At 33.7% G+C, this 26378-nt stretch overlaps 1 protein-coding gene across 1 annotated transcript; it reads right to left on the reverse strand.

Annotated features, from left to right (window-relative positions):
• Positions 1–2465: 2465 nt before the first annotated feature.
• On the reverse strand, positions 2466–13131 carry LOC145556158 (geranylgeranyl transferase type-1 subunit beta-like). The gene is made up of 11 exons (XM_081617803.1): positions 12896–13131; positions 9552–9627; positions 9328–9386; positions 9077–9216; positions 7443–7498; positions 7256–7332; positions 7106–7151; positions 6782–6906; positions 3535–3602; positions 3355–3442; positions 2466–3021 (listed from the first exon to the last, which is right to left on the reverse strand). Exons 1-11 carry the CDS (start codon positions 13076–13078, stop codon positions 2872–2874), a joined length of 1068 nt encoding a protein of 355 aa, XP_081473929.1. The 5' UTR covers positions 13079–13131; the 3' UTR covers positions 2466–2871.
• Between the last annotated feature and the right edge of the window lie 13247 nt (positions 13132–26378).

Consider the following 26378-nt stretch of genomic DNA (forward strand, 5'->3'; position numbering starts at 1 on the left):
TTTCAATGTGTCTAGTTTAATTCTCAAAATGGGGGAGGATTGTTGAATAATTTTAAGAATTTAGACAAAATTCATGTTAATTAATTAATTTACTTAGGCTAAGGTGTTGTGAATTAATTAATAAAGATTATTAAAAGCAAATAATGTCTTGAAGAAAGTACAAAGAAGCAACGAGAAACATGATTCTCGGATTAGAGAAGCTCTGTATTTGTCTTTCATGGAGTCCGATCAGCCGCCCGGTCAGGGTGGTTACCGCCCGATCGGGCGCGAGAGGAGTGAAGGAAAAGACAGGGTAGCCGCCCGATCGGGCTTTTACCGCCCTATAGGGCGCGAGAACGATGAAAGTTTATTCGCTGGATTTTGCCCGATCGGGCCACCACCGCCCGATAGGGCGCGAGAACCACCATTAATCGTCATTCAGATTAGCCCGATCGGGCGGTGGCAGCCCGATCGGGCACGAGTCTGGGCTATTCGTATTTGTGACGGTTGGTTTCATCGAAGTTGAACAGTTTTCTTCCTGGAGGTTGGTTATTTTGCATTTAATATAAATATGTTCTAAAGGAACATATGTTGTCAGATACTTTTCAAGAAGAAAAGTTGTTTTCTTTATTTTTCTTTCTTGAGAAAATCAATTGCAATATTTATTTATCATCATCATAAATCCAAAGGCTTATTTTACATTGTTTTGTAATCATCCTACTTGTGATTGCAATTGTTTCTTCGTTGTATCTCCTAAGTAAATTTCCGTGAAAACCCGGTTGTAGTATAGGGTCGGAATTATACTTTTGGGAAAGTGATTCCGTTCACGCCTCGAAGATTTTCTGTTCTAATTGTTTGCTATTTTTGTGACCCTTGTTCATACACAAATTCCCCAACTGATTATGACCTAATCAAATTACAAACCAAGACGTTTATGACTTGATCCAAAATGAAATCATGTGAAAAATTATCAAACCAAGTGACCCACTATTTTGAATCAACCCAAACCAACTTTCCATACAAATGAATGTCTCAATCCAAATCAAAACTAAACAATCAATCCAACTTGATAGTGCTACCTGCTAGGGGGAACAGGTTTCGAAACGGAACCAAAACCTGACAAGAGATTATTTTGTCAAAATATAAAGAAATCATATTCAAAAGTTTCATATGATCATAATTACTCATTATTGAACCAGAATGTCTAATAGTAAAATTCCTAATAAATATCCAATAATGTTACAATCCACGACTCATTAGGGAAGTAGCAATATCGTGGCGAATAAACTCCATACTAAAATCAACCGTCAATCCGTCATGTTCTTCTAAAGTAGTTACTAAGTTGTCTTTCCTCTAATTTTCTCGTCCCCTTCAAATTCAAAAATATAATAAGGATCCGGATCACATTTATCAAATTCCAAATCTTTAATTAAGTGCATGTCTCTTATATAGTTATACATAGTCATAGTAGCCGCAACAAGTTTCTTTTATGTTTCCAATACATAATTGATAATATTTTCCATATACCAAATGTTCTCTCTATAACGTTTCTCAATGACGAATGTGAAAAATTATAGAGCTCAGTAATGTTTATGAGAGAGAAGAGGGATTTTTTTTTTTTTTTTTTTTTTTTTTTTTTTTTTTTTTAAATGGGGTGTTAGTAGTCTTTTGGTAAAAAAAAAAAAAAAAAAAAGGTATGAAGAACTCTCCTAGAAAATTAGAAATAGCCCTTGAGAACCTCCAAATTGGTGCTTCTCATGTTAGTATATTACCCTTCATACAAGCTATTTTGGGCTTCTTAAAAAAGTGGTTTTGCTCTTAAAATTCCCTTTATGATCCAGTTTCTATTTCTTAGATTGATAAACAGTTTGAAAAACTAGGCCAAACAACTCCTTAGACAACACTTGCAAGCTGCTGGGTGGCCTAGGAGCATAGTAAGTAACAACAGTTTAAGTTCTCTTGGATACATTTTAGAAAGGCGTGTTCTCAATTCTCATTACATGGTACTTTGAGTTCTTTATGTCATCAGCATACCACCCTAAAATAGATGGCCAAACTGAGGCTATCAATAGATGTTTGATGCATGTGTTGCGATATTCCTAAGGATTGATGTTCGTGGCTTCCTACTGAAAAACGGTGGCATACTCATTTTCACACGGCGGTACAGATGACTTTTTATGAGGTTGTTCATAATCAACCCCTACTTTGTATTTACCAACCTTTGGGAATTTTGCTGTGGATGTGGTTGATAGAAGTATGTTGTAGAGAGAAGCTACGATAGCTGCCTGGAAGTTCCATTTGATCGGGACTCAGTCAAGGATGAAACCACAGGTTAATAAATATAGATCAGAGGAATCTGAGTCTTAAAGAAAGAAGCACATATTTGTTCAGTCTCACTATCATCGGTCAAAAAACATACTCTGTAAAATAAATGATGATCATATCAAATATCTGTAGGTAAAAAGAATTGCCATGTATTTCATTGTAAAAAACTCGCTTTCTATCAATCAACATTGAAATGTCTGTACTCTCAAGGCTGGAACAATCAAACCAACATTGAACAAAGGTACCAGAGAAGAAGGGAAAAAAAAAAGGAAAAGAAATAAAGAGGAGAATTTACATATTGTTCAAGAGCAAAGCACTGCCAGTGGCATATTTTTTCTTCTCTAAATATCACGACCTACATATTTTATCCAACTTATACAGTTTTCGGGGTTGAAGAAACTTTGGCTGAAAACCTATAGAAAAAAGTTCGAGTCACTTCTCCAATCAGTAGTATGTCTAACCAGCCTTGAAGTTGCATGCTTCTTGTTCTCTGTTGTAGTGTACAACGAATGATATGATACAATCTGTGCCTCAAGTAGATCAAATTTCAATGAATGAAATCTTAATTCAAGATCCAAATGCAGCTCTCTTCGTTATGCCAAGTTCAACACAGAGAGAGTTCAGCGTAGGTTCATCCAACAGACTATATGCAGAGAACCCGTAATATGAGTGATAAAGCTCCGGCAATTCCCCTGGGAATTTACTGAAACCGCCATACTACAGAAAAAACAAAATTATCATTTCCACCGGAAAAAGAGATTCATCATATACTATATGAAAGAAATAATCATGATTATTAAGAAAGAATTTGCCACCATTATCAAGAAGATTCTCGATATGCAGAACCATCAGCTTCTGGTTTTTACAGAAAAGCATGCAACTATCTAATGAATAAGCATAAACATGAGGCACACTACCAGAGAAGCTTTGATAAACTTATGACAAACATGGCCATATAGCCCATTTCAAGTGTAATTTGAATTATTTGGACATAAAAGGGGGGGTTAGAAGGGGATTTAGTTACAGGCCCTTGGTTAGAGAATCACTTACCACAGATTGACAAGTCAGTAGCGAATCACGCAAAGCATCCTTGTTAACAAATTTGCTGCCTCCCAAGATCTTCAACACTCCACCCACCCTGTATGCGAAAAATTTTCATCTTCAGGATGACAAAACAAGCATGTGACTAGGTTTACCATATAACTACAGCATAGTCTACCCCAAAATTACCAGAACGCATAGCATGTGTCACTGGGTTTGTTTAGTCTTCCCTGAAATCCACCATCTGCAGCTTGTCTCTGAAGCAAGAAAATTGCATGAAAATTGTCATAATACCACATGAAATTAAATCATCAATCTATAAACTAATGTTTACAAAGATATATGTTCAACTCTTAGTGACGCGGGTGCATGGAACTTAGTGGAAGAAGTGGAAGACATGCCACGTGTCATGACACGAAGTAGGGCCAAGCTCCTTGGAGGTCACCTTTCGGGGCTAACCATCATCACACTTGAAGAAAAGAAGCTTATCAATATATGATGCAGCTACTTCATTCAGCCATATCTCCTTCGTTACAAGGAATTTTTAGGTGATTCAAGTTGGAGGTGAAAGTAGAGTTCAAGAGATTTCCAACGACCGGTCACATGCAAAATTTGAGCGAGAAACGAAGAAGTTATGAACGTTTGAAGTTGAGCTGTCCAGAAGCAGGAAAGTTCGGCCGAACCTACACTGTGGTTCGCCCGAACTCCCAGGCAGTTTCAGAGCTGATTTTTGCACCTTTGCAGGAGTGGCCGAACTCAAAAAGTTCGACCGAACCTACCCACAAGTTCGACCGAACTTACCCAGAGTTCGGCCGAACCTTTTCCCGTTTTTCTGCCAGTTTGTGCGAACTATTTAAGTTGTTTTAAGACGTTTTTGCATATTAATTTTTGTTGAACTTTGTAATCAAGAGACTTTCACTCTCTACCATAATCTTTGTGATTATCTTGCTTTCTTTGTGATTGCATCTCTTGTAATCTTTGTGGTTACACCTTAATCTTAGCTTTACTTGGTGTTGGCTTTGATTAAGACCCCTATTTCATCTATCTTTGTGAATTTGAGATAGGTTATCTTGGTTTGTTGGTTTGAACTTGTTGTTACTTGATTTCTCCTCCCTTTTACTTGTCTTTCCTTGGTTATTTCATATCACTTAGGGTTAAATATAGATTCCACTATTTCTAGTCACCACAAGGACTTTCACTAACAACAAAATAGGATAGGAAATTTAACAGCATGAGTGGAAGACCAAAATTACCTTGATTAAAAATAAAAATAAAACAAATGGTATGATGGTCCACTCTGCATTATTTAAAGATTGAGGAAATACTTTTTATTAGATTAAATAATACTCTCAATCCACAGATTAAATTGGAACAAGTTACACTATAATAATGACAATTATTTCTGGAACTCCATATAATTTAGGCATTAAGACAAATGCCAGACACTACTTGATCTTGATAAGAATTGTGGCTTCACAGACACTCAAAACAATACATTTCCGAATTCCGAGTAAGAATCCAGAATCCAATTCAACATCATTTAGTATCATTAATTTTTTTTATTTATTTTTTTTATGCTCTGCCCCCCTGGACAAAGCACACGTGATGTTTTCTGTAATTGGAAAAAAAGTAATGTTTGACAAGTTTAATTTGATTAACAAAAATAAGGTAACATTATTGTTTTTATAGGATATCCAAGAATTTTAGTGGTATAAGTTACGGTTTTACTGTTTCAATTCCTCAGCATAAGTACGTCAATTTGATTATAAGAGTGCTTCTAACAACTTCTACACTGTTTAATTATGATTTATCATTAAAAAATATAAGTTGAACAAAATATTGTTATAAAGGATAAAAATAAAACAAGGAAAATTTGTCAAAAACCACCTTTTAAAAGATAGATTTTGTTCGAAACCACATTATAATTATTTTTTTTTACCTTAATCACACTTCTTTCGTTTTTCATTAGATGCATCATTTTTAAAATTGCAGACTCCTAGGCAAGATTTGGAGTAGAGAGAGATAGAGAGAAAAAATAAAGAGATCCCATATGATATGGGAAAGGTAGAATTTATTGACTAAAAGGGACAATCATGCAGAAACTTCCATATATAGAAAGTAATGTATCTAATAAAAAACGGAGGAATTATTTGTTTTTACCAAAGACCACCTTTAGCTAGATTCCGACTGTTGACCTTTAACTCTCATTCTCTCTCATGCCATGGCTACCTCACCACCTCCTCTTCCCTCTCCACCACCTTGACTTCCCCTTTCCCCCTCCTCCTCCTCCTCAGCCACCTCCCCTCCCCACCCCCCTCTCTCCTTCCCTTTTATCTTTATCTCTCTTAGATTTAATTTGTCAAAAACCACCCACTAAAAACACTTTTTTGTGAAAAACCACCCACAATAAAAATTTTTGTAAAAAACCACCCAAACTAAAAAAAATGTTGCAAAAAGCCACCAACGGCCAAAAAAGGTTGTTGACCATATTTGCCGATGTTGACCGCCCTCCCTTGGCGTTGACCACCCGCCCTATCCCCTTAAAAACCCTTAGAATTTACCGGAAAACATCTAGCCGTTATTCCTCCTCCCCACCCCCTTCGAAAACCCCTAAAACTCACTCGAAAATAATGAAAAACCCTATACCACCACCGGAAAATATGGTCGGAGTGATTTTCGAGGTGGAGGGGGAGTGAATACTAGGAGTTTCCAATGGGGAGTGAATGTTAGGGGTTTCGAGGGGGAGGGGCAGCTAGACTTTCCTGTGAATTCTAGGGGTTTTCTAGTGTGGTCAACGTCGGGGGATGATGGTCAACGACCTGTTTTTGGCAGTGGGTGGCTTTTTGCAACATTTTTTTAGTTTGGGTGGTGTTTTACAACTTTTTTTTATTGTGGGTGGTTTTTCACAAAAAAAGTGGTTTTAATGGGTTTGACAAAATTTCCTTTTTTTAATGATTAGGGTTGCTTTAAGTCTAGGTTGTGTGATTATCCAAGTTTTTCAAGTTGTTTTGACAGTGTATGGGCTCGTTTTGAAAATTCGAAGAAGATGTGATGGGTTTGGGATGTTAAGGTTTCTTCTTGAGTTGATTTTTGGGCGTAGGTAGGTGGTTTTGGAGGTGATTGGGTGGTTTTGAGGGGTGAGTTTTGGCGTGGTTCAGTGGGGAGGCAATGGTGGTGATGTGTGTGTTTGTAGCAATCACATGGGTGGTTAATGCCCAAAAAGGATAGTCAATGCCGGAATTCGTCAAGTTTAGAAATAGGTAGCTTCTTACAAAACAAAAAATTAAAAGGTGGTTTTTGACAAAACTTCATTTTAAAAGGTAGTTTTTGACAAAACTTCATTTTAAAAGGTAGTTTTTGACAAATCTTCCTAAAAACAACAAAAATAATGACTTCGACAATGCAAACGCTATCTATATATTGTTGAAAAGCAAACCTGCATCATCCAATCGAGGAGCACAGGAATGTCTATGATTGAGGATGATACACCCTTGGAGATAAGATCATCTTCCATAAAGCCCATCAGTCGTAGAGATGCAATTGCGCAGTATGTTGCACCGCCTGTATCACTAGTGCATAGGTATACATTATATTGACAAGGAAACTAAATGGCAGGAATAAAAGGGCAAGGTAACTCGAACCAGAAATTATGTGCCTCAAGAAATTGACAATTTGCTAACACTTACATAAACAAAAAAAAATGGAGCATTTAAAAATACATGTATAAAGCTGGTTTAAAAGTCAAGCTTTATCTACTCACCATGGGATTCCAGACCAGGGCACAAACCAAAGCCACCATCATATGACTGCAAAAACAGGATCATACAACTCAATTCAGCATCAGGATAACAAGTTTGGAAGAACAAGGCATGTCAATAACTGCAATATAGCAAAAGGTTTTCAAATAGACCTGACAGTTCAAAATATATTGCTTTGCCATCTCTTTGTCCATTCCAGTCCAGTCACCCAGCAGATAGGAAATGGCAGCTGATTGTCACAAAGAAAACCAAATGGAAAGTAAGGGTATAACAGTAATAATACTGCACGAAATCATCTTAAAAAATGTTTTAAGTATAGAAGTAAAGCTCTCATCTTACCAGCACAATACACAAACCGCAGATCTGCCTCAGCCCCAATATGGATGGGCATAAAACTGTAAAAATGAAAAAAGTAACAATCATGCACCCCATAACAACAATAGTTCATGGCTACAGAATCATAGTAGAAGGGGCAAATGTGGATGTAAGAGAATTGGTGAAAATTTGCATGTGCTTAGTTTCTTAATAACTTAAATAGGATGTGTGCTTCAAGAGCATATTTCCCAAGAGCACAGTTGTTTCCATTTAATAGATTGAAATAGTAAGTAGTAACTAATACTGTGATACATATTAAAATAGTAAGTAGTAACTAATACTGTGATACATATAACTTCTGAAAGTGCCTCAGCATTTCACAGGCTGACAACATTCTATAATATAGAGTCTAAATCACAAATATCAAAAGCACCTAGCACAACAGTTTGCACGCATATTTCAGGCTTCCTTAGAATGCCAAAATCAACACTGTGAAGAGAAGTAGCAAATAAATAGTAAATGAAATAAGCACGTAAGAAATCTCAGGCAGCATAAACAAGAATTCCTTTTTTTTTTTTTTTTTTTGCTTCCATCTTTACAGAAATTTATTGTTATTTGATTCTAAAAAATAATACATCCTCCGTTTTTTTAATACTTGCAACACTTCCCTAAAATGAAAATGTCACAATACTTGCAACACAATATAAATGGAAAGTTTTTTGGGAAAAATTTGTACTATTCCTCTTATTTAAAGCACATGGCCCACTAAATTATACTCCAAAAAACCTCTCACCCCATTTTAAAGTGTATTACATCATGTGAACCCCACTTTTCTTAAATAGCGTGAAAAAGTGTGTGTTGCAACTATTAAAGAAAGGAGGAAGTACAACTTAGCACAAGCCTGATTGACAATTCAACATCTTCATTATAAATACAGTCTGAAAGAATAAGAAATCATGTACCCAAAAACAATCATCAGAGACCGCTGCTATAAGCCTACAACTACAGCTTTCGGCTCTTGGTTTAGGACTAAAAAATCTGCAAATGAAAACAGCCTTCTAAGCTACAAACAAAAATTGTACCACCAACACCCATCTCCAACAATTCAGGTCACTGCAAGCTGAAACAAATTTTACTTCCTTAAATATGATAATTTTGCTAAAATAGCATTTTCTCAAATTATGTACAGAAAACAACTGCAATATAACATGAGTGTGGTACAACCATTGAGTACACCAATAAACCTATCCTCCAATAGTCCAATAAGCACAATGATTTAACTCGCAAGTCAAAAAAGAAATCTAGTATCAGTATAACTTTAAGTAGCACATCTAAAGTCCACTGTTCTATGTTAAAACTTGCAACATTAACAACATATCAAATCTACCTTAACATCACTATAGCATCTGTTTTGATGCATTTAAAAGAAATAGAAAAGACAAGTCAGCTAGTGCATAGCATAATATCTCCATCTGAAAAATAGAAAGGAAAAGAAAAGAGTAGTCAAAGTGTGCCAGAATAAAATGTGGTTTGCTTGTTTTCATAGCCCTAAAGATGGCAGGTCCTATTCAAAACTTCAGAAGTTGGCATCAGAGATAAATGAAGTATACAAAAGACTAGATATATGAAAGGGAAATGAAAGCATGAGAAGAGCATACCTCCCATCAGGTTGTTGAAGGTTTCTCATAGATCTCAGTATGGATCCAGAATCAAACAAAGAAAAATCATAGCCAAGGATCTTCAGTATAGCTAAAGCACTATACGTGCTTGCCAAATGACTACTGTTACAATTTGAATTCTGCAGCAGCAGACAAAGAGTAAGAAATTGCTGTAATTAGCTTCTTATAACCTTTGTGCATAATTCATAATCAACCCAAGTAGTTCCACACTATTAGAATTCAAAACAAACCTTGAGAGCATCTGCTGGAAACTGTGATGACCTTGAACCAAGAAATCCATAAAATTGTCCTACGTCACCAAGATTGTACATCAAATATTTCTGTGTTACAAAATATTAATCCAGGATAATTTAAAAAGTCTACCTTAAACCCCCTCCCTTCCCCTCTATCGATAAAATAAAAAGAAGAAAAAAAAACAAAAAACAAAACAAAACAAAAGGCCAAACTCACTTACCGCTTCTCAAGTCATCTTGTTCTTCTTTATGAGCCTGAAAAGACAATACCCATGCAACTATTGCTTCCTTGTCAACCTATTAGTCAAACAGCTTAACACTTTAAAACAAGCCATACAACACATGATGAACAGAGGCATGAATCCACCATATGAGATATATGATATGATGTTAAAAATGGTCCAACATATGCAAAATAAAATCTGTACATGTCAATACAGTTATTCTACAACTTTACTGGCTGGTACCATACCAACTGCAAAGCTTATATATAAGTACAAGAGCTCTACCCTAACACAAAGATCTCCACAAAATAATTGGATTAAATACAATTTTTTTTCATGTTCTCTTTCTCTTTCACTTTCTCAAATCTCTCTCCTATTCCCCCTTCCTCAATCTAGCCATCTCTTTCTCAACCACCAAATCAATATAGACACAGCATAAAATGTTTCAAGGATAAACAACAGCGGCTGCTTCTATTATTATCACGAGATAACAGCACCTGGACAACTGCAAATAGAATTAAGTTAAATTCATATCACTAGCAAACACAAAATAAGTCGTGCTTATTTCCTTGAAGAAAATTTAAGAAAAAGAAGAGTACAAGTCAAATGTCAAAACATCATAGGTACAAGCAAAGATAATCAGCAAATACTGAAGATGACATTGTTGTCCATGATGAAATTTTAAGAAATGGCCTAAGGAGCAACATTAAGAAAAACTTGCAAAGAGTAGCGAAATTGGGCTCAGTAGCGAAGTATCAGGCTCCAATATACTGCTATGTCTAAAAGAGTAGATTTTAAAAAAAAAAAAAAAAAAAAAATCAATATCTATGACTGAAATTCTTACTTATAAATTTTTTCCCATCAATTCCATTTGTTTTCACACGGAACCTGTATGCACTATGTAGAAGCTACCAAAGTAGAAGACTTGAACTTCTATCAAAATCAATCAAATACATATGAGCAATCAGATTAGAATAGTATTAAGACCAGTATTTTAGTGTCATTTTAAGAGGGGTGGATTTGGAAAGTTCCAAACTCTATGAGCTTCCAGAATACAAATTTGGTTAGTTCGTAATGAGTTCCTTCCTCCAAAATAAAGCATAAGAAAATTGAATGACAATTGAAGAAAAAAAATGAAGAAATTTCCACATATTAGGCACCAAGGAGGACAGAAGTGATGGTGAAGTGAAAAGTGAGATGGTTTCTCACAAGAAGCTAGTTTCAATTTCAGATATGTATTTCACATACCCCTTTTGTATGTGACCAAGAAAATGTTGGTTTGTAGAAATGGTTTGACATGAGAGGATGTTTAGAGAGGGAAACAGACATAGGAAATTAAAGGCGCATTCATGTGGAGGCATCAAACTCGCATCTGGCACTGTATGATAGCATTCTGCACTATCTGCAGTGCAGGTAATGGCACACAACTGTGTACCAGTAGCCAAGAAGACTACAAATATTCTGCCAGATACGGCTGTGTGGTATTGGGTACACGGTTGTGTGGTCTCATTTCTCCTCCAAAAATGCATTTAGTTGACTAGGGTTAGGAAACAAATTGTAAACTAATATAAGCAGCCTATTGATCCACTTAAGAACACAATTCTCATATCCGTCAGGATAGAGAACCCTAAGAGGGACAGAGAGTTTTAGTTTATTGGGCTAAATGCAAATTTGGTGGTTTTACTCCTCTCTGGCAAAGAGAAGATTTTCCACGTATAATTCTTCAGAGTACTCTGTTGTTCTTCTTTTAATATTCCTGTCTATGATTCTGCAAATAATATTGTTGATTGCACAGTTTGTGAGCCCCTCAACCTAACAGAAACATAGCGCACAATGCTAGCACACAGTGAAACACATGATAATTTCCAAAATTTACATCTAATACCGCTAAACTTTTTATTAAGATATGCTTGAGGCAGACTGAGTCTATAGTCCTCCACGGGGTGCACACTCTTACCCATACTACCAACTAACTGTGCCTCAGGGGCATACCAAGCTTGGATATTTTCAGACCCTCTCCAATGGTGAGACTCAAGTGAGTATTTTTAGGAGAGAGAGAGAGAGAGTATTTTTTGCAATGTATACCAATAAGTTGGTATCTAAACTTAGCAACTCCAAAAGAAAGTTGTTAAGTTTAGATACTCAACTTTGAGTCTCATTTGACAAAAAGTGTGGGCCCCATGTCATTAATCTAATATATTTTGTAATTTATTTAAGTTTTACCCTTTTTTTAAATTATTTTTTAATCTTACAATATTTGATATTAAAAAAGAAATGGATTTTGTGGGCCATAAATTGAAAGTGACATTTGTATATTTTAGAGAATCTCACCATTGGAAAATTAAACTTCTTATGAGTTGCTAAATTGATAAGTGGTTATGGTATCACCATTGGAGGTAAAAAAAATAACTCATTTTGTGTTTCAATACTCAAACTTGAGTCTCTCACCATTAGAGATGGTCTGAGAAGCACATATAAATTGTGGTAAAAAATCTTCATTCCTTCCACCCTATATTCCCCCAAAGCTGTACAAGAATAGAAGTCAACCCAAAGATAAACGGAAAATAGAAAGAGAAAAATGAGCAAAGACCAGATGAAGCTCTCTACCACTTTGTCAGTCATTAAATAACACCCAATTAACAGAACTCAGTTAAAATCTTTCCAAAGTTGTAGCAAAAGCTTTGTCTTGTGACAAAAAGTCCCGGAATTATGGCAGTGTAGCAAAACATCCTGACTTAAGTTCGTGACCTTAGCAACTGACATACACATTGTTCTAAATTAAGAAGTTAAGTAACATAAACAAATTCTCTACAATGTTGAAACTTTATGCAAAACCAAATTCTTGCTTATCTCATAATTCGAATATCAACTGTCAACCATATAATCCATGACAATCCAAGCCAAACCAAACCAAACCAAATTCATCAAATCAGAAATCATCTAAATTTCAGAAATTACTAATGCAAATACTTACATTCAACCATCTAAACTATAACAAGATTCAGAATTCAAAGTGTATATAACACAATAATATAGAGTACTAATCACTTAATCAACAATATCACAAATTCCCTCTCAAAACTACATCATTTGATATTATTAACATAATCAAAACACATCTTTACGATTTACGAACAATGTATAACGGGTATAATTCAAACTTAAACCAAAAAAAAAAAAAAAAAAAAAAAAAAAAAAATATGAACAAAAAATCCCCAAAAATTCCCAAGCAATCTCAACAATTTTGAACAATGTATAATGGGTAAATGAAATACAATATTTTATCAATAAAATTAAGAATAATGACATACTAAAGGCAAGAAATTGGAAGAAGAAAGTACCCGATCTAAAGCACCAAGAATGTCGAGAGAAGAGAGAGTAAAGTAAGCAAGAGTAAGATGGTTGATCTCTTGAGACTCATAATCACTGGGTAGTAATTCGTACATCATGTCTAGGAATCGTACGTGCCTGTCTTTGTCAAACGAAGGATCTATTGAAAAAGGTTCTGTTAACTTTGACGCCATTTTTACACGAGTTGCAGGAGTGAGTGTGTTTTTTGGTTTGTTTAGAATTTTTGAGTGAGGGGGAATGTTTTAAGGTTTTAGTTGTATAATTTAGGGGTTGTTTGGTTGGGGTTAATTATCAAAGAGAAAGGGTATCTTTGTTGGAACGATTTCCATAAAAATTGTTGAAGTGTAAATTAATTCTCTATTTGCGTCGGTTTAAAAACTTATTCCCATAATATTGTCCACGTAGGATTGGAAAAAGGTTTGGTGTTTTTTTTTTTTTACAAAGAACCGCTAACGGTGATAGCGGTTCTATACTTGTTATAAAACCGCTAACGTTGTTAGCGGTTCTTATATTAAGTTTTAACTTGTGAAGTTTTCTTATACAAGAGCCTAATACAAGAACCGCTAACGACATTAGCGGTTTTATAAGTATAGAACCGCTATCACCGTTAGCGGTTCTTTGCAAAAAAAAAAAAAAAAAAAAAAAAAAAAAAAAAAAAAAAAAACTACCAAACCTACGTGGACAATATTGTGGGAATAAGTTTTAAACCAACGCAAATCGGGAATTAATTTACAATTCAACAATTTTTAGGGAAATCTTCCATCTTTGTTGAATTGTTGTTGTTTGTTTAATCATTTTCTTTCTCCATTTTTATTTTTGAGTTTACCTATTTTTATTTCAAATTGATTCCCCACCCCTAGTCTTTTGCATTCCCTTTCCCTAACCACCACCAACCACCACTCAGTCGCCCATAGACGCTACTCCTTAGCCCACCAACGCCCCTCCCCGGCCTACCGACTCTCCCGATAAACCCTCATCTTCTCCGAAAATATTCCCCCACCACACAACCACCCTCTCTTTCTCACTTTTCCAGCCACCACACCCTCCACCCCCCGCCGCCCCTCCTCTCCATCCCCCCCCCCCCAAAAAAAAAAAAAAAACTCCCCCACCAACGAAAAAACCTTAAAAACCCCTCCACCCCCACGGAAAAACCCTCACCGACCCGAGGGTAGCGAGGGTAAGGGGAGGGTGGTTGACTATTTTCTGTAGGGGTGGAGGGGTTTTTAGGGTTTTTCGATGTTGGAGGAGGGTTTTTGGGAAAGAAGATAGGTTTTAGAGGGGAGAAGGGGCAATAAGGGGTCGAGGAGGGGCGGCGAGGGGTGGTGGGGTAGCGTGGCTGGAAAAGTGCAAAAAGGGAAGGTGTTGTGGTGGTGGTGGAGTAGTGTTTAGAATAGTGGTTGGATTGTTTTTTGTTTTTTTTTAAACAAACAACATAGCAAATGGAATGGTTTTTCATTCCATTCTCTTTCATCCCCATTGTTCATTCCATTCCATTTACCCTGTGCGAACCAAACGACCCCTTAGTGTAGTCCACGTTAGATAATTCTAAGAGAAATTCTAAATTAATCAATTGGTAACAACATACTTCTTCTATCCCATAATAATTGACATATTAGGCCCCGTTCTTTAGAGCTGCTTTGCTGAAATATGTTCTGCTCTGCTTCAATCTACTCTGCCCTGCTTAAAAATGATACTTAATATTGAATTATTATAATAATAATTTATATTTAATAATAATAATAAATAATTAATATTGAATTATTATAATAATAATTAATATTTAAGAATAATAATAATAAATTAATATTTAATAATAATAATATGAAAAATTAATATTAATAATAAAAATAATAAATAATTAATATTTAATAATAATAACTAATTAATATTCAGTAATTATAATATTAATAATAATAATGTTTAATAACAATAATAATAATAATAATAATAATAATAATAATAATAATAATAATAATAATAATAATAATGATAATAATATTTTCTCAAAAAAAAATAAAGATAATAATAGTAATAATAATACTTATTATTAAGAATAATAATAATAATAATAATAATAATAATAATAATAATTGATTTTTATAACAAAATTAATATTTAAATATAATACTAATTATTAATTTTTAAAAATAATAATAAAAATAATAATTAAATAATATTTAATAATAAAAATAATAATTAAATAATATTTAATAATTATTATAATAATAATTAATATTATATGATAATAATATTTAATGATTATAATAATAATGAGATAATATTAATAGTAGTAGTAGTAGTAGTAGTAGTAGTAATAGTAGTAGTAGTAATAATAATAATAATAATAATAATAATAATAATAATAATAATAATAATAATAATAATAATAATAATAATAATAATAATATTAATAATAATAATAATAATAATAATAATAATAGCAGATGTGTTGCTTTATTCCTAGGATAGAGGCCTTGATGTATGTGTTGACTTGACGGGGTCTTCACCTTTAACGCAAACGGGGTTGTCTGACTTTGTTCCTGGTCGTGTTGTGTCGGCGCCGGCTCAGCGGAAGCGGGACAAGTATGGGGCGCGTTGCAGGGCTATTGGCTATGATTTTCTTCCTTTCTCCTTTTTATCGTTGGGGAAATTAGAGAAGGATGCTATTGCGTTGCTGAAGCGGGTTCAGGCGTTCGATAAGACTTAGGATATTGGTGCTCGTGCAGCACTGCAGCTACTCACATCTTCAGGAGGATCGGGTTCGCAATAGCTAGAGGGGTGGGGGCTCAGATTGTATCTCGGATCCCCACCAATTTCTTGTAAATTGATTGACTTTGTAGGTTTTTTGAAATTTTATAATAATAATAATAATATTAATAATAATAATAATAATAATAATAATAATAAATAATAATAAATAATAATAATAATAATAATAATAATAATAATAATAATAATAATAATAATAATAATAATAATAGTAAAATCTGCTCTGCTCGGCTCGGCTTGGCTCTGCTGAAATCTGCTCTACTTTGCCCAGAAGCTCAAAAGAACAGGGCCTTAGACCTTTTTTCACAATTCATATATTCAAGAAATTTTATATTTTACCATCCACAAATAGGGGTGTGCAAAAAAAAAAAAAAAAAAAAAAAAAAAAAAAAAAAAACCATAACCGTTAACCAGTATAATCGACTCATTTTATAGGTAAATAATCTGTATCGTTAAAAGCAAACAGTTATGGTTAATTGAATCGTTAAAAATAAATCATTATTGTTAAACGTGTTATGAAATATTTGTGGATATCCATTATCCTCTTGTATCATTCCACAATATTCTAAATGTAGGGTTTACATTCTTATCCAACCAAACCCTAATTATAATGTATGTATATATTATATATCATCTTATGGAATGAAAGAAGACAGATTAATTCTCTCTCAATCTCTTATGTTTCTCCCTATTTTATAACACGTTATCAACACCAATCTAGCCAATTGAGAAAGCCGACTATGCACACAAACAAAAGAAAGCAATGGACGTTACGTTTATTTTGCTAAAATTGTACAATTACAGGTTAGGTTTCTTTTATCTTAATTAAATTTTGAATGTAACTTTCTGTTTGATTTTAAATTTTGTCCAATTAAATTAGCTATGTTTGTGTCGAATTGGATGAATTTACGCTTTCATTAAGCTACTGGTTAATCTATATTGAGTAAATTATTTACCCGAAACAGTATAATTAATTAAACAAATTAAATAAAATAGAATATTAGTATTCAATTATTGACGAATGTTTTAAGCATCGAGGCATTCTTGCATCAACAATAATCCATTAGATGCTATAAAGTTGAATCATGAATTAATTATTTGCAAGTTAGTAGTAAATGTTTGAAGCAATTCAAGAAAGGTCATGAAGTTCTTTATAATTCTGATAGACTTTATGGATTGTGCTAGCTCGATGTTTCGTCAAGCTAAGATCCCCATTATTTAGCTATTGTGTGTTGTGTCAGTATTAATTTGTATAGCTAATATTATTAATTTGTCTGAATTGCTTTGATTAAATTCATATGCTTACATGGCTAATGGTTTGCATAATTGTCCTATATGGGGAAGTATTGATCTGATTTTGTATTGCGACGCGGCATATTATTGAATTTATTGTCTTTGATCAAATGATTATTATGTATGATTTATGAGATACATTATTATTAATATAATGAAACCATGATGTAAGCCTAATAGGATGATTAGTGCATGATTTACTCATCAGATTGCATATGTATTTGATACACTTATTTTGTTAATTCTTAGCTGTGAGGTCACACTAGTAATATCTACGGGAATTTTACTCCTAATAAGTCTAAGAGCTATAATATATCATTGTGTGCTAAAATTGTAAAAATCTTTCTATTTGTTCAGACTTATTATATCAAAGTTTAAAATATATTTGTTTGATTTGATTGATGGATAGAATATACTGATATTATATATAAAGAGATAATATTGAGATAATATTTTCATATATTCTCGTATATTTGATGAACTACCGTTTTGGTAGGATATCTTTTATTAGGTGTATCTAACATGGGCACGGCCGTACCGGCACGCGGGCGGCACGGGCTCGGCACGATCGCCGGCACGGCACGGCACGGCGGCTCACCTGTGGGCCGTGCCGTGAACACATTTTTGGAAATCGGCACGGGCACGGCACGTAGCACGGCGGCCGGCACGCTGGCACGACCCGCCGGCACGGCACGAGCCCGCCAGGCACAGCCCGACACGTATTATTAATTATCATTATTGTACGATTTTTAATTATCATTAATTATTTTGTATTATTAAATTATCGTACATTCGTACTGGCTACCGTCATATAATAAAATAAGTTATTCTTCAATTTTTTGTGTTTTCGGATTATCGCACTCGTATTTTTTTTTTATTATATGCATTGTTGTTTTTTGCTAAATTAATAAAATTGTTTTTATTTGTTTATATAAACTTAAACATAATTATTAATTAGATAAATAATTTATAAAACCTAAATTAAAATAAAGTTGTTCAAAAAATGTAAACAAATTATATTAACATAAACATAAATTAATCACATATATTAAGTTGTACTAAAAAAATATATATCGTTTAATTCGTTTTTTTTTCATTTATTAAAAAAAAAAATTCAAATTAAAAAGGGTGGCACGATTTGGCACGCGGCCCGGCCCGGCCCGCAAGGCACGTGGGCCGTGCCGTGCCGTGGGCTGGGGTGTGCCAATTTCAGGCACGGCACGACACAACCCCCACCGCGGCACGGCCAGGCACGGCCCGTGGCGGCACGGCACAACCCGTTGCCCATATTTAGGTGTATCTTTTAGGAAACGAACAACCTTGGTGAGCAAGGTTTTTGTTTTCTTCCGATCCTTGTATAAATATTGTGCCTGGTACATCACTAAACTCATAAAATTGTGCGTATTATTGTGCTTGTGTTTTACTGACTCCAATAATTTCTTCTATAGTAGTTTCTTCATGACTTTATAGCATAAATTTATATTTTAGCAATTGTTTTGTAGGATAAATCCCTTTGTAGCACAAATTCCTATTTTGAATTAATGGATAGTAAAACTTCTCTATTTATGTTGTTGTTGTATGGTAATGAGTAATTGAATCAAACCAAAAAGGTTTGTTAAACAACGACAATTTTCGTTGATTTATAACTAGAAGATCATAATTGAGGATATATGAGTTAATATTGCAAGACTAATTGTTACTTCGTATTATTTCTAACTATTCCTCCGTAGGAGTTTTTCTTTGTATAACATTATACCTTAAGTGAATGAAGATGTAAATGAAGAATAATTACTTCCATACTAGTTAACATATGCTTTTGTTACATAATTATGACATATGCCAAGTTATATTATTATGTTATCTTGCCTTATTTTTAAGGCATGATTTATGATTATCATTGCTACCTTATTATAAAGTAATACCGTGAGATGTTTGATTTTATTCTTTTGATTGCATATGGAGTATTTATATTTGTTCATTGCCTCACATAATATCTAATCTTAATTATAATTTTAAGATATTTTATTTATCCAGATATCTATATATATACAGAGATTTCCTATTGATTGGTATGTTACAAGTTCTAACAAACTAATAAAGATAAGATTGACTTATCAATTCGTAGCTCTATTAACCAAATATCTATATTTATTATGTTAATCTATAATTTTAATTTATCTTTATTTGTTTTGTTGTGGAATTGCTTGATACTTGATAACTTGATACTAGTTAGATGCATGTCTGTACAATTATATTTTAAATTGTAAAATCAATGATTAGTTTCAAGCTAATACTCTATAATTGCATACTCCTTTTCAATTTAAGACTTGAAGTTCCAAATTTTGTTCTTTTTATATATACTTTAAAATATCTCATGTACATTGACAGGCTCAAGTCGTATTCACCTAATTAAAAATAAAACCTAAATCCATTAACAATGTAGATAGGCAAGAAGGGTCGAACCACAGGGAAATAGGTCAATTTATTCCTAATTAATTAGAAGCAATCTAAATTATCAAGTAACCAAATTTGTTGTAAAAGGGTAATTAAACTACTAAAGGTAAGAGTAGGGAGGGAGTAAAATAAGATGTAAATCAATGAAGGAAAAACCTAGGGCATAGGTTCACTAATAAACAATATCCCGGGGTAAATCATAATAAGCAATCATCAATGCATCAATTAATCAGATTATAAAGTGTAGACACTCATTTGTTTCTCCCCCAAACCGAACCCAGTGATGAGTACCTTTCGCGTCGAATCATAATCGAATGAAGCGAAAGTGTGGAAAGTCTAGTGTTGCGGATAAGTTTTAATTTCTTTTCTCTTCTCTCTGTTTTTGAAAACTTGTTTTAAGAAAACAGTCAATCCAATTTGGTTGGTCCATGATGTGGGTCCAATAGTAGTGTAATTGGATGGGGCTTGACAAGAGCTTTCCAACGACATATTATAAGCCCAATTCCGATGAATATTGAAGAAGTTATGGCCAATATACTAAACTGGGCCCGGTTTGAGCCTTGTATGCGGCCCAATGATCCTGGGGAAGGCCTAATATAGATTTATCATTCCTAATGCAATTAGGAATGGTTTTAGTCTTCTAGAATCTTCTAGAAGGTTCTTTTCATTCCTAATTCAATTAGCATTGATAAATTGACTTTTGTTGACTTTTCAGAGTTTTAATTAAAATCAAAGAGCATTTTTGAGGAAAATACGATTTTATCCTCCCGTACGGCAATTTTTATCTGATTTTAAGAAAACGCGTAATTTTCCAGATCAGTGCCAAACACCAGCTGTAGCGCCTGGCGCTACGCTTGGCACCTGGCGCCAGCATTGGCGCCTGGCGCCAACTGCCAGCGTTGGCGCTGGTTCCTTTTTTGTTGCGCCAGACTCTGTTTTTAATTTTATCTTTTTGGCTGATTTTCTCTATAAATAACGTCGTAAAAACTCCGTTTCCATTCACCTACAACCAGTTTTCATTTATCGATTCTCACATTCTCTTCTCATTCACCATCTCTCTCTCTCTTTTTTCTAAACTCGCTTTTTACATACAAAATTCAGCATTCATTAGATCTAGAAACACCTAGCCGTATTCGAAGTTGCTTTCGCCCTAGACGTGAAAGGTTTAATTTCTGAGGGTTTGGTCCCAAATCTCTCTTTCAATTATTTAATTTAATTGTTTGTTTCTTATTTTCCTTGAAGTTACTAACGTGTGTATTTTGTTATTAGAAAGAGGTACGAGGCATCAAAGTAAGTACTTTAATGGTTTTATTGATGTTATGATGTAGAAATCATGTTTAGATTGTTATTTTGATTCATAGTATCATGTCTAGGGTATTTTTAATATTAAATATGATTGCTATGATGTCTTTTATTTTCTTCCTAATATTTATTATTGTTAGTATCATGTTAGAGTTAAAGATATGATTTTTAATGCTTAGTGACATGCTAGGGTTTGTTATTAATCTTGTTAGTATCATGCCTAGGATCTTGCTATTATTATGCTTTAACACGATTATGTTAATTATGATTATTATTATTATTGTTATAATTTATGATCATGATTATAATTATTATTATGATTATTGTTGCTTGATATATTTATTGTTATTGCTTGATCACACCTTTTATGCATGTTTAAAGGGAATTGATACTTGTAATCACGCTTAATAAGATAATTGATAATCTTGTTAAGGTTGATTTTATTATAATTTCAAGTGATCGCCAATAATAGTTTATTTGTGCATTAATATTCAACCAACATAGATAAACAGGTTTAGGGTTAATCCTATTGATTGCATGTTAGTCAGAAAGCGCACATGAATACGATCTGAATAAAGTAGAGGCCTATTATTAGGGCAGGTTCAATCTCTTTTAGGTTGGATTTGTACCTTCATCCCCGAACCCTTATTTGGTTCAAGACCTTATGGAGTTAACGATCTCTTGGATCGTTAAGGGGTGTAACTTTCACCCTGTGAACGGTTTACAAGTTCCTAAAACTTGTTGGCGACTCTTTTGCTCTATCTTCTTCCCTTTTGGATGCCACCGTACTTTAGTGTATGATCACAGTGGGGTTCAAGCTAGGGGATTAACGCTTGAAATTATTCCCTACATAAAGGGCTTTCGCTACGTATTACAATCACAGAATTAATTTACCGGTATTAAATCTCATCTCTCGAATCTCGACTTAACCATTTATAAATTAGTCTGCCTATTGAAACTAAGCCTAAACATCAATTCTCTTCTCTCGAATCTCGAATTAATATTGCTAAACTCATACAACTAAATCTGGCCAAACCTAATTGCATAGCATTAAATCAATCAATAGGAAATTAATCAAGCATTGATAATCAACAATCACAAATTACCCCTTCATATTATTTATTAGATCCCCATAAACCCTAGAAATAAAACTACTCAAGCATAATTAAATCTAAACTAATCAAAACAATAAAATAAGACATGATGAAAGAATTAAAGAAAATAACTGAAATTAAAAGAGAAGAAATTGTTACCAAAGGAAATCTGGATTAAGGAATGGAATTAAGAACAAAGTTGAGAGAATTTAGGAAAGAGAAAATATTCTAAGTAGAGAGAGAAAGTCTAAAAGAGAAGGTAATCAAAATTACGTACGAAAATCGTACTTAAACATCCCTAAAACAAATCCTAATTGAAAACTAAAAACTCGGCTCCAAAAACACGCGCCCGCGGGCGAAGGGCTGCCCGATCGGGCCCGCCTTTTTCTTCACGATCTTCCTGGCAGCCGCGCCCGATCGAGCTAATGCTCACCCGATCGGGCGCGCCTTCTTGTTGGTGCTCTCTTATGCGCGCCCGCCCGATCGAGCAGAAGCTTGCCCGATCGGGCCCGGTCTCTTTCTCGAGGCTTGGACTTCGATTGGGCTTGATTTTTCGGCCCAGTCTAGATTTCCTCTTCGGGTCTTGAATACTCAATCCAAATGCCCCGGTATCACATACCGAGCCCTTAATCACCGGCTCTAACCGGTCCTGGGCTTCAAAGACGGTCATGTCCTCCTAATGCTCGTAGTTGCTTCATGAAAAACCCAGAAAACGGTCCAAATGTGCAATTTCCTACAAAACTCAAGCAAAACTACAAAAACACTAGAAAACAACAATTAGTAATAAAAGTGGCTCTAAAGAGCCAAAACCACTACTAATTATGACCAAGGGACGGGGGTAAAACACTATATAAATTGGACATATCAAACTCCCCCAAGCCAAAACTTTTCTTGTCCCTAAGCAAATAGCTCATCAATAAACATATAAAACATGCTTCATCCCAAGTAAATAAAATCAAGCACAAACGATTTAAGGCAAATCTAATAAACATGCTTCAATGTCAATCAATCTCATTCATCTAATCATTCTTCCTCCCCAACAATTGTCAAGTAGAGCAAACCACATGAGCATATAGAATTCAAGACTAGTGCTCACACACTCAACTCTCATTTATGTGGCGAGTAAAAGATGTACTCGATCTCTCTCCAACCAACCCTTTTATATGTGAACAATGCCCTCCCAACTCACACTCTCGTGTGTTTAAAACAATGTACGCTCAACCTACTAGTCGACTCAAAATATGTCAAATCATAACTTGCATTGATAAACAACACTTTCACATTCATACAACTCTTATGCACAAAGGTCGGAAGGTCTTTAAAGCTTGTAGTGTAAGGCTAGGGTAAAGGGTAGGATAAATTTAGGAAAATGTGAGAGAAAAGTCATGCTTAAGGGAGCCATATCCTAATAAAACTCAAGGTTAAAACAAGTAATGACCAAAACATCTCCAATCACAACTTAACTCCACAAAAATTCACCAAGCAATCCCATACATAACAACAATCCCAACACTTACATATTCACTCACAAAGTATGATAATAGGAAATAGAGTGAATTAAAACAAACTTTGAACTACTTATTCTTTTTCTTTCTTTTTTCAAACTTTTAACTTTTTTTTTCTTGAGCAACCTTCACATAGAACATTTGAACATTTGAAACAATTTTTTTTTCCTTTGCTCTTTTTTTTTTTTTTTTTTTTTTTTTTTTCTTTATCTCACATTGGAAATTTTCAACTTGAAACACAAAACATCAATATTTTCCAACCATAATATCAAAAGAACGAACAGTCACTCTTCTTTTATTCCTACTGCAATCCCCGTATTTTTAAATATGTTATAAATGAAATTTAATTTTATTTATAATATTGATTTGTATTTTTCCGTAATTTAATTTCAAAATATTCAAATTATTAATTTGGGTCAAAAATTATTTTGGTACAAATTATTTTATGAACCTTCATTTTATAATTTATTTCAATACAAACAAAGCCTAGTCCATTTCATTTACCTAATTGGCCCATTAATTTTATGAGGCCCAATCTTCTTACTTACCCTACAATATCTCTCCTATAAATATCCCATTAATCCCCAAAAATTTCTCACACAAAAAGGTTAGTCTTATTTTCTCTCTCCTTTGTTTTATTAATTTGTATAATTATAATTATTGATTTATGGATTTTGATTTTTATTGTTTGAAAGTAATTTAATTAGTATCAAGTTGTATTTTGATGATTAAACTTTATAATTTCAGATTTTATAATGTCATAATTTTCATATTTTGTAAATTTTATAACCTGGGGTTTTTAATATTGAAAATCATGATTTTAGGGTTTTTATGAACAATTGATTTAGGGATTTTATATTAATGATGTTTTGAAATTTTGGTGATTATAACTACTAATTAGTTTAACTTAATTCGAGATTATTTTAAACACTTAAATTCGTGTTTTAATTTTAAGATTTCCGTTCATTAATATTAATCCCGTTTTAATCCCGATCAGATTTTGAATTCATCCGATTTTGATGAAAAAGTAGTATTTTCCATGTGGAAACAATATTTTAAGAAAGACTCACTACCAAAAGTACCCTCTCGTGGCCAAATTCAGCCTCTAAATATGATTTTCGGTCAGTTTTTGATTTTAACGAAGTTTTTTTTATACTTAAAATATTATCCTTGAGTTTGATTAATAAAATTAATTATGTTTAAAGTTAATTAAGCATAAATATATGTTTTTATTGAAGTTTTAAGTGCTGGAAATAGTTTCTAAGTATTACTTTTGATGTTTTATAAAAAGGGTTTAATCACCCATTAAAAGGGAGATTATTAAGGGTTTTTAAATAATTCTAAGATTTTTATTAAACTTTAAACTTGCTGTAATTTCATGTATAAGAGTGTATTTTAAGGTTTTTATGAAGAAAATTTAAAGAACTATATATAAGCCTTTAATTTTAACTAAAGGGAAGGTTTTAAAGTGTTGTTTGATTTGGATTTTGAAGGTTTTAAAGTAAGTCAGTATTGTTGTAAATTTGATTGATTGGGTATTGATTGAGATATTATTGTTTGGTTTAGGAGAGGAGTTTATTGAAGGTGATTTTTAGATAGTAAAGTGGCATACCAATTCGTTTATTCAAGGTACGTATGAGTTACGAAACCTTGCCTTTAGAAGCATGTTTAGGAACGTAACGAGAACCTAGTATCATGTATAGAGAAGACTGGGAATGATTGTTTGGTTATACATTGTGAATTTCATATGATGTGCACTATTTTATATTGCAAGTATTATTTGTGCTCTAATTATGCAAGGTGCGCTTAGAGGCAAAGGTATGTGATTGGTGCAAATATTAATTTATTACTCATTCATGATTATGCAAACAGGATGAGTAAAGGAAGAATTTAAGTCTTATAAGACGAGGTTAAGGTTTTTGGGGTGCCTTATGCACTCAAGGTGTTTATACACCGAGGTAGTTAAAGGAATAAATAATAAATGTTGCTTGTCACTAATAAATCAAGAATTGAAATGGGAAAGTTTGTTTTACTTGATTGAATTGATATTGGATTGATTATATTGTTTGCATATGAGTCATCACCAAGTCTAAACCTGTAAATCACGTAAAGTGCAAGATGGATGAGCAATAAAACTCTGGATTGGTGCACTTCTGGAGTAATGACAATCAGGGGTTGGGGTACACGGGGTATTAGCCGTGTACTTTTATCGAGGCCGTCTGATCTACAAGTCTCCTATTTCAAATATTATATTTTTAAAACTAGGAGTTAGGTGAGATCTCATACTAACTACGGTCACGGAGTCGCGCCCGTGGTCGTTGGATGTTTATTGATGTTTCCGAAAGGAGGCATGGGGTTTTTCTTTTATTGATGTTCCAAATGGAGCATGGGTTGGACAACCTTGTCTATTGCGTAATGCAATGAATAAAAATAATGATTTACCTATTATTAATTAATGGAGTCTTAGTAATATAAATAGTTGAGTCATGTGCCGAGTCTATAAACTAATGATGCGTAATGGTTGATTATTAGTAGCATGTTAGAGATTTCTTTTATGTTTCGCAGCTTGTATGTACTCAGCTTTGCTGATTGCGTGCTTTTGTGTGTGTGTCTTTCTTTGGTCATGGCCTTCGCCTTTCAATGACCCTGTGACGATCCAATTTTTACACTTGTAATATTGGGGAGCAGATTAACCACAGGTTCTTACATACGCAGCATTCGCATCAGGGTTGTAGGATTTTGAGTGGAGAGTTGGTTATTATTCGCAGTTTATTTCTTTTCATAAGTTTGAATTTATTTAAACTCTGGTTTTATTTATTTGCTACTTTTGTTGGGTTTTGAATAAGGGCCTTAATGGTTCCAAGTTTTATGACTTAATTTGGTTTCATTCGTTGGTTTTGAAACTTATTTATAACTGATTTAGTTTTTCCGCTGCTATTTTCTGATAAAGCCTTAATGTTTGAACACGTGGCGGTAGCACGCCAGTAATTCTCTTGAATATTGTTCAAGGTCCTCACAGGTTTAAAGAGAGAATTATTGGGGTGTTACACCCACAT

The sequence above is a fragment of the Chenopodium album genome, chromosome 8 (genome assembly GCF_948465745.1).
Source record: "Chenopodium album chromosome 8, dcCheAlbu1.1, whole genome shotgun sequence".
Classification (NCBI taxonomy): Eukaryota; Viridiplantae; Streptophyta; class Magnoliopsida; order Caryophyllales; family Amaranthaceae; genus Chenopodium; species Chenopodium album.

Bases quoted from the DNA above. Each gene is read 5' to 3' on its own strand.
- LOC145556158 (XM_081617803.1), bottom strand. From the start codon at position 13,078: ATGGCGTCAAAGTTAACAGAACCTTTTTCAATAGATCCTTCGTTTGAC. The intron at 7,333-7,442 runs GTAAGATGAGAG...TGTGACAATCAG, and splicing joins GCGGTTTGTGTATTGTGCTG to CTGCCATTTCCTATCTGCTG. The intron at 3,022-3,354 runs GTAAGTGATTCT...TTTTTTCTGTAG, and splicing joins TACTGACTTGTCAATCTGTG to TATGGCGGTTTCAGTAAATT.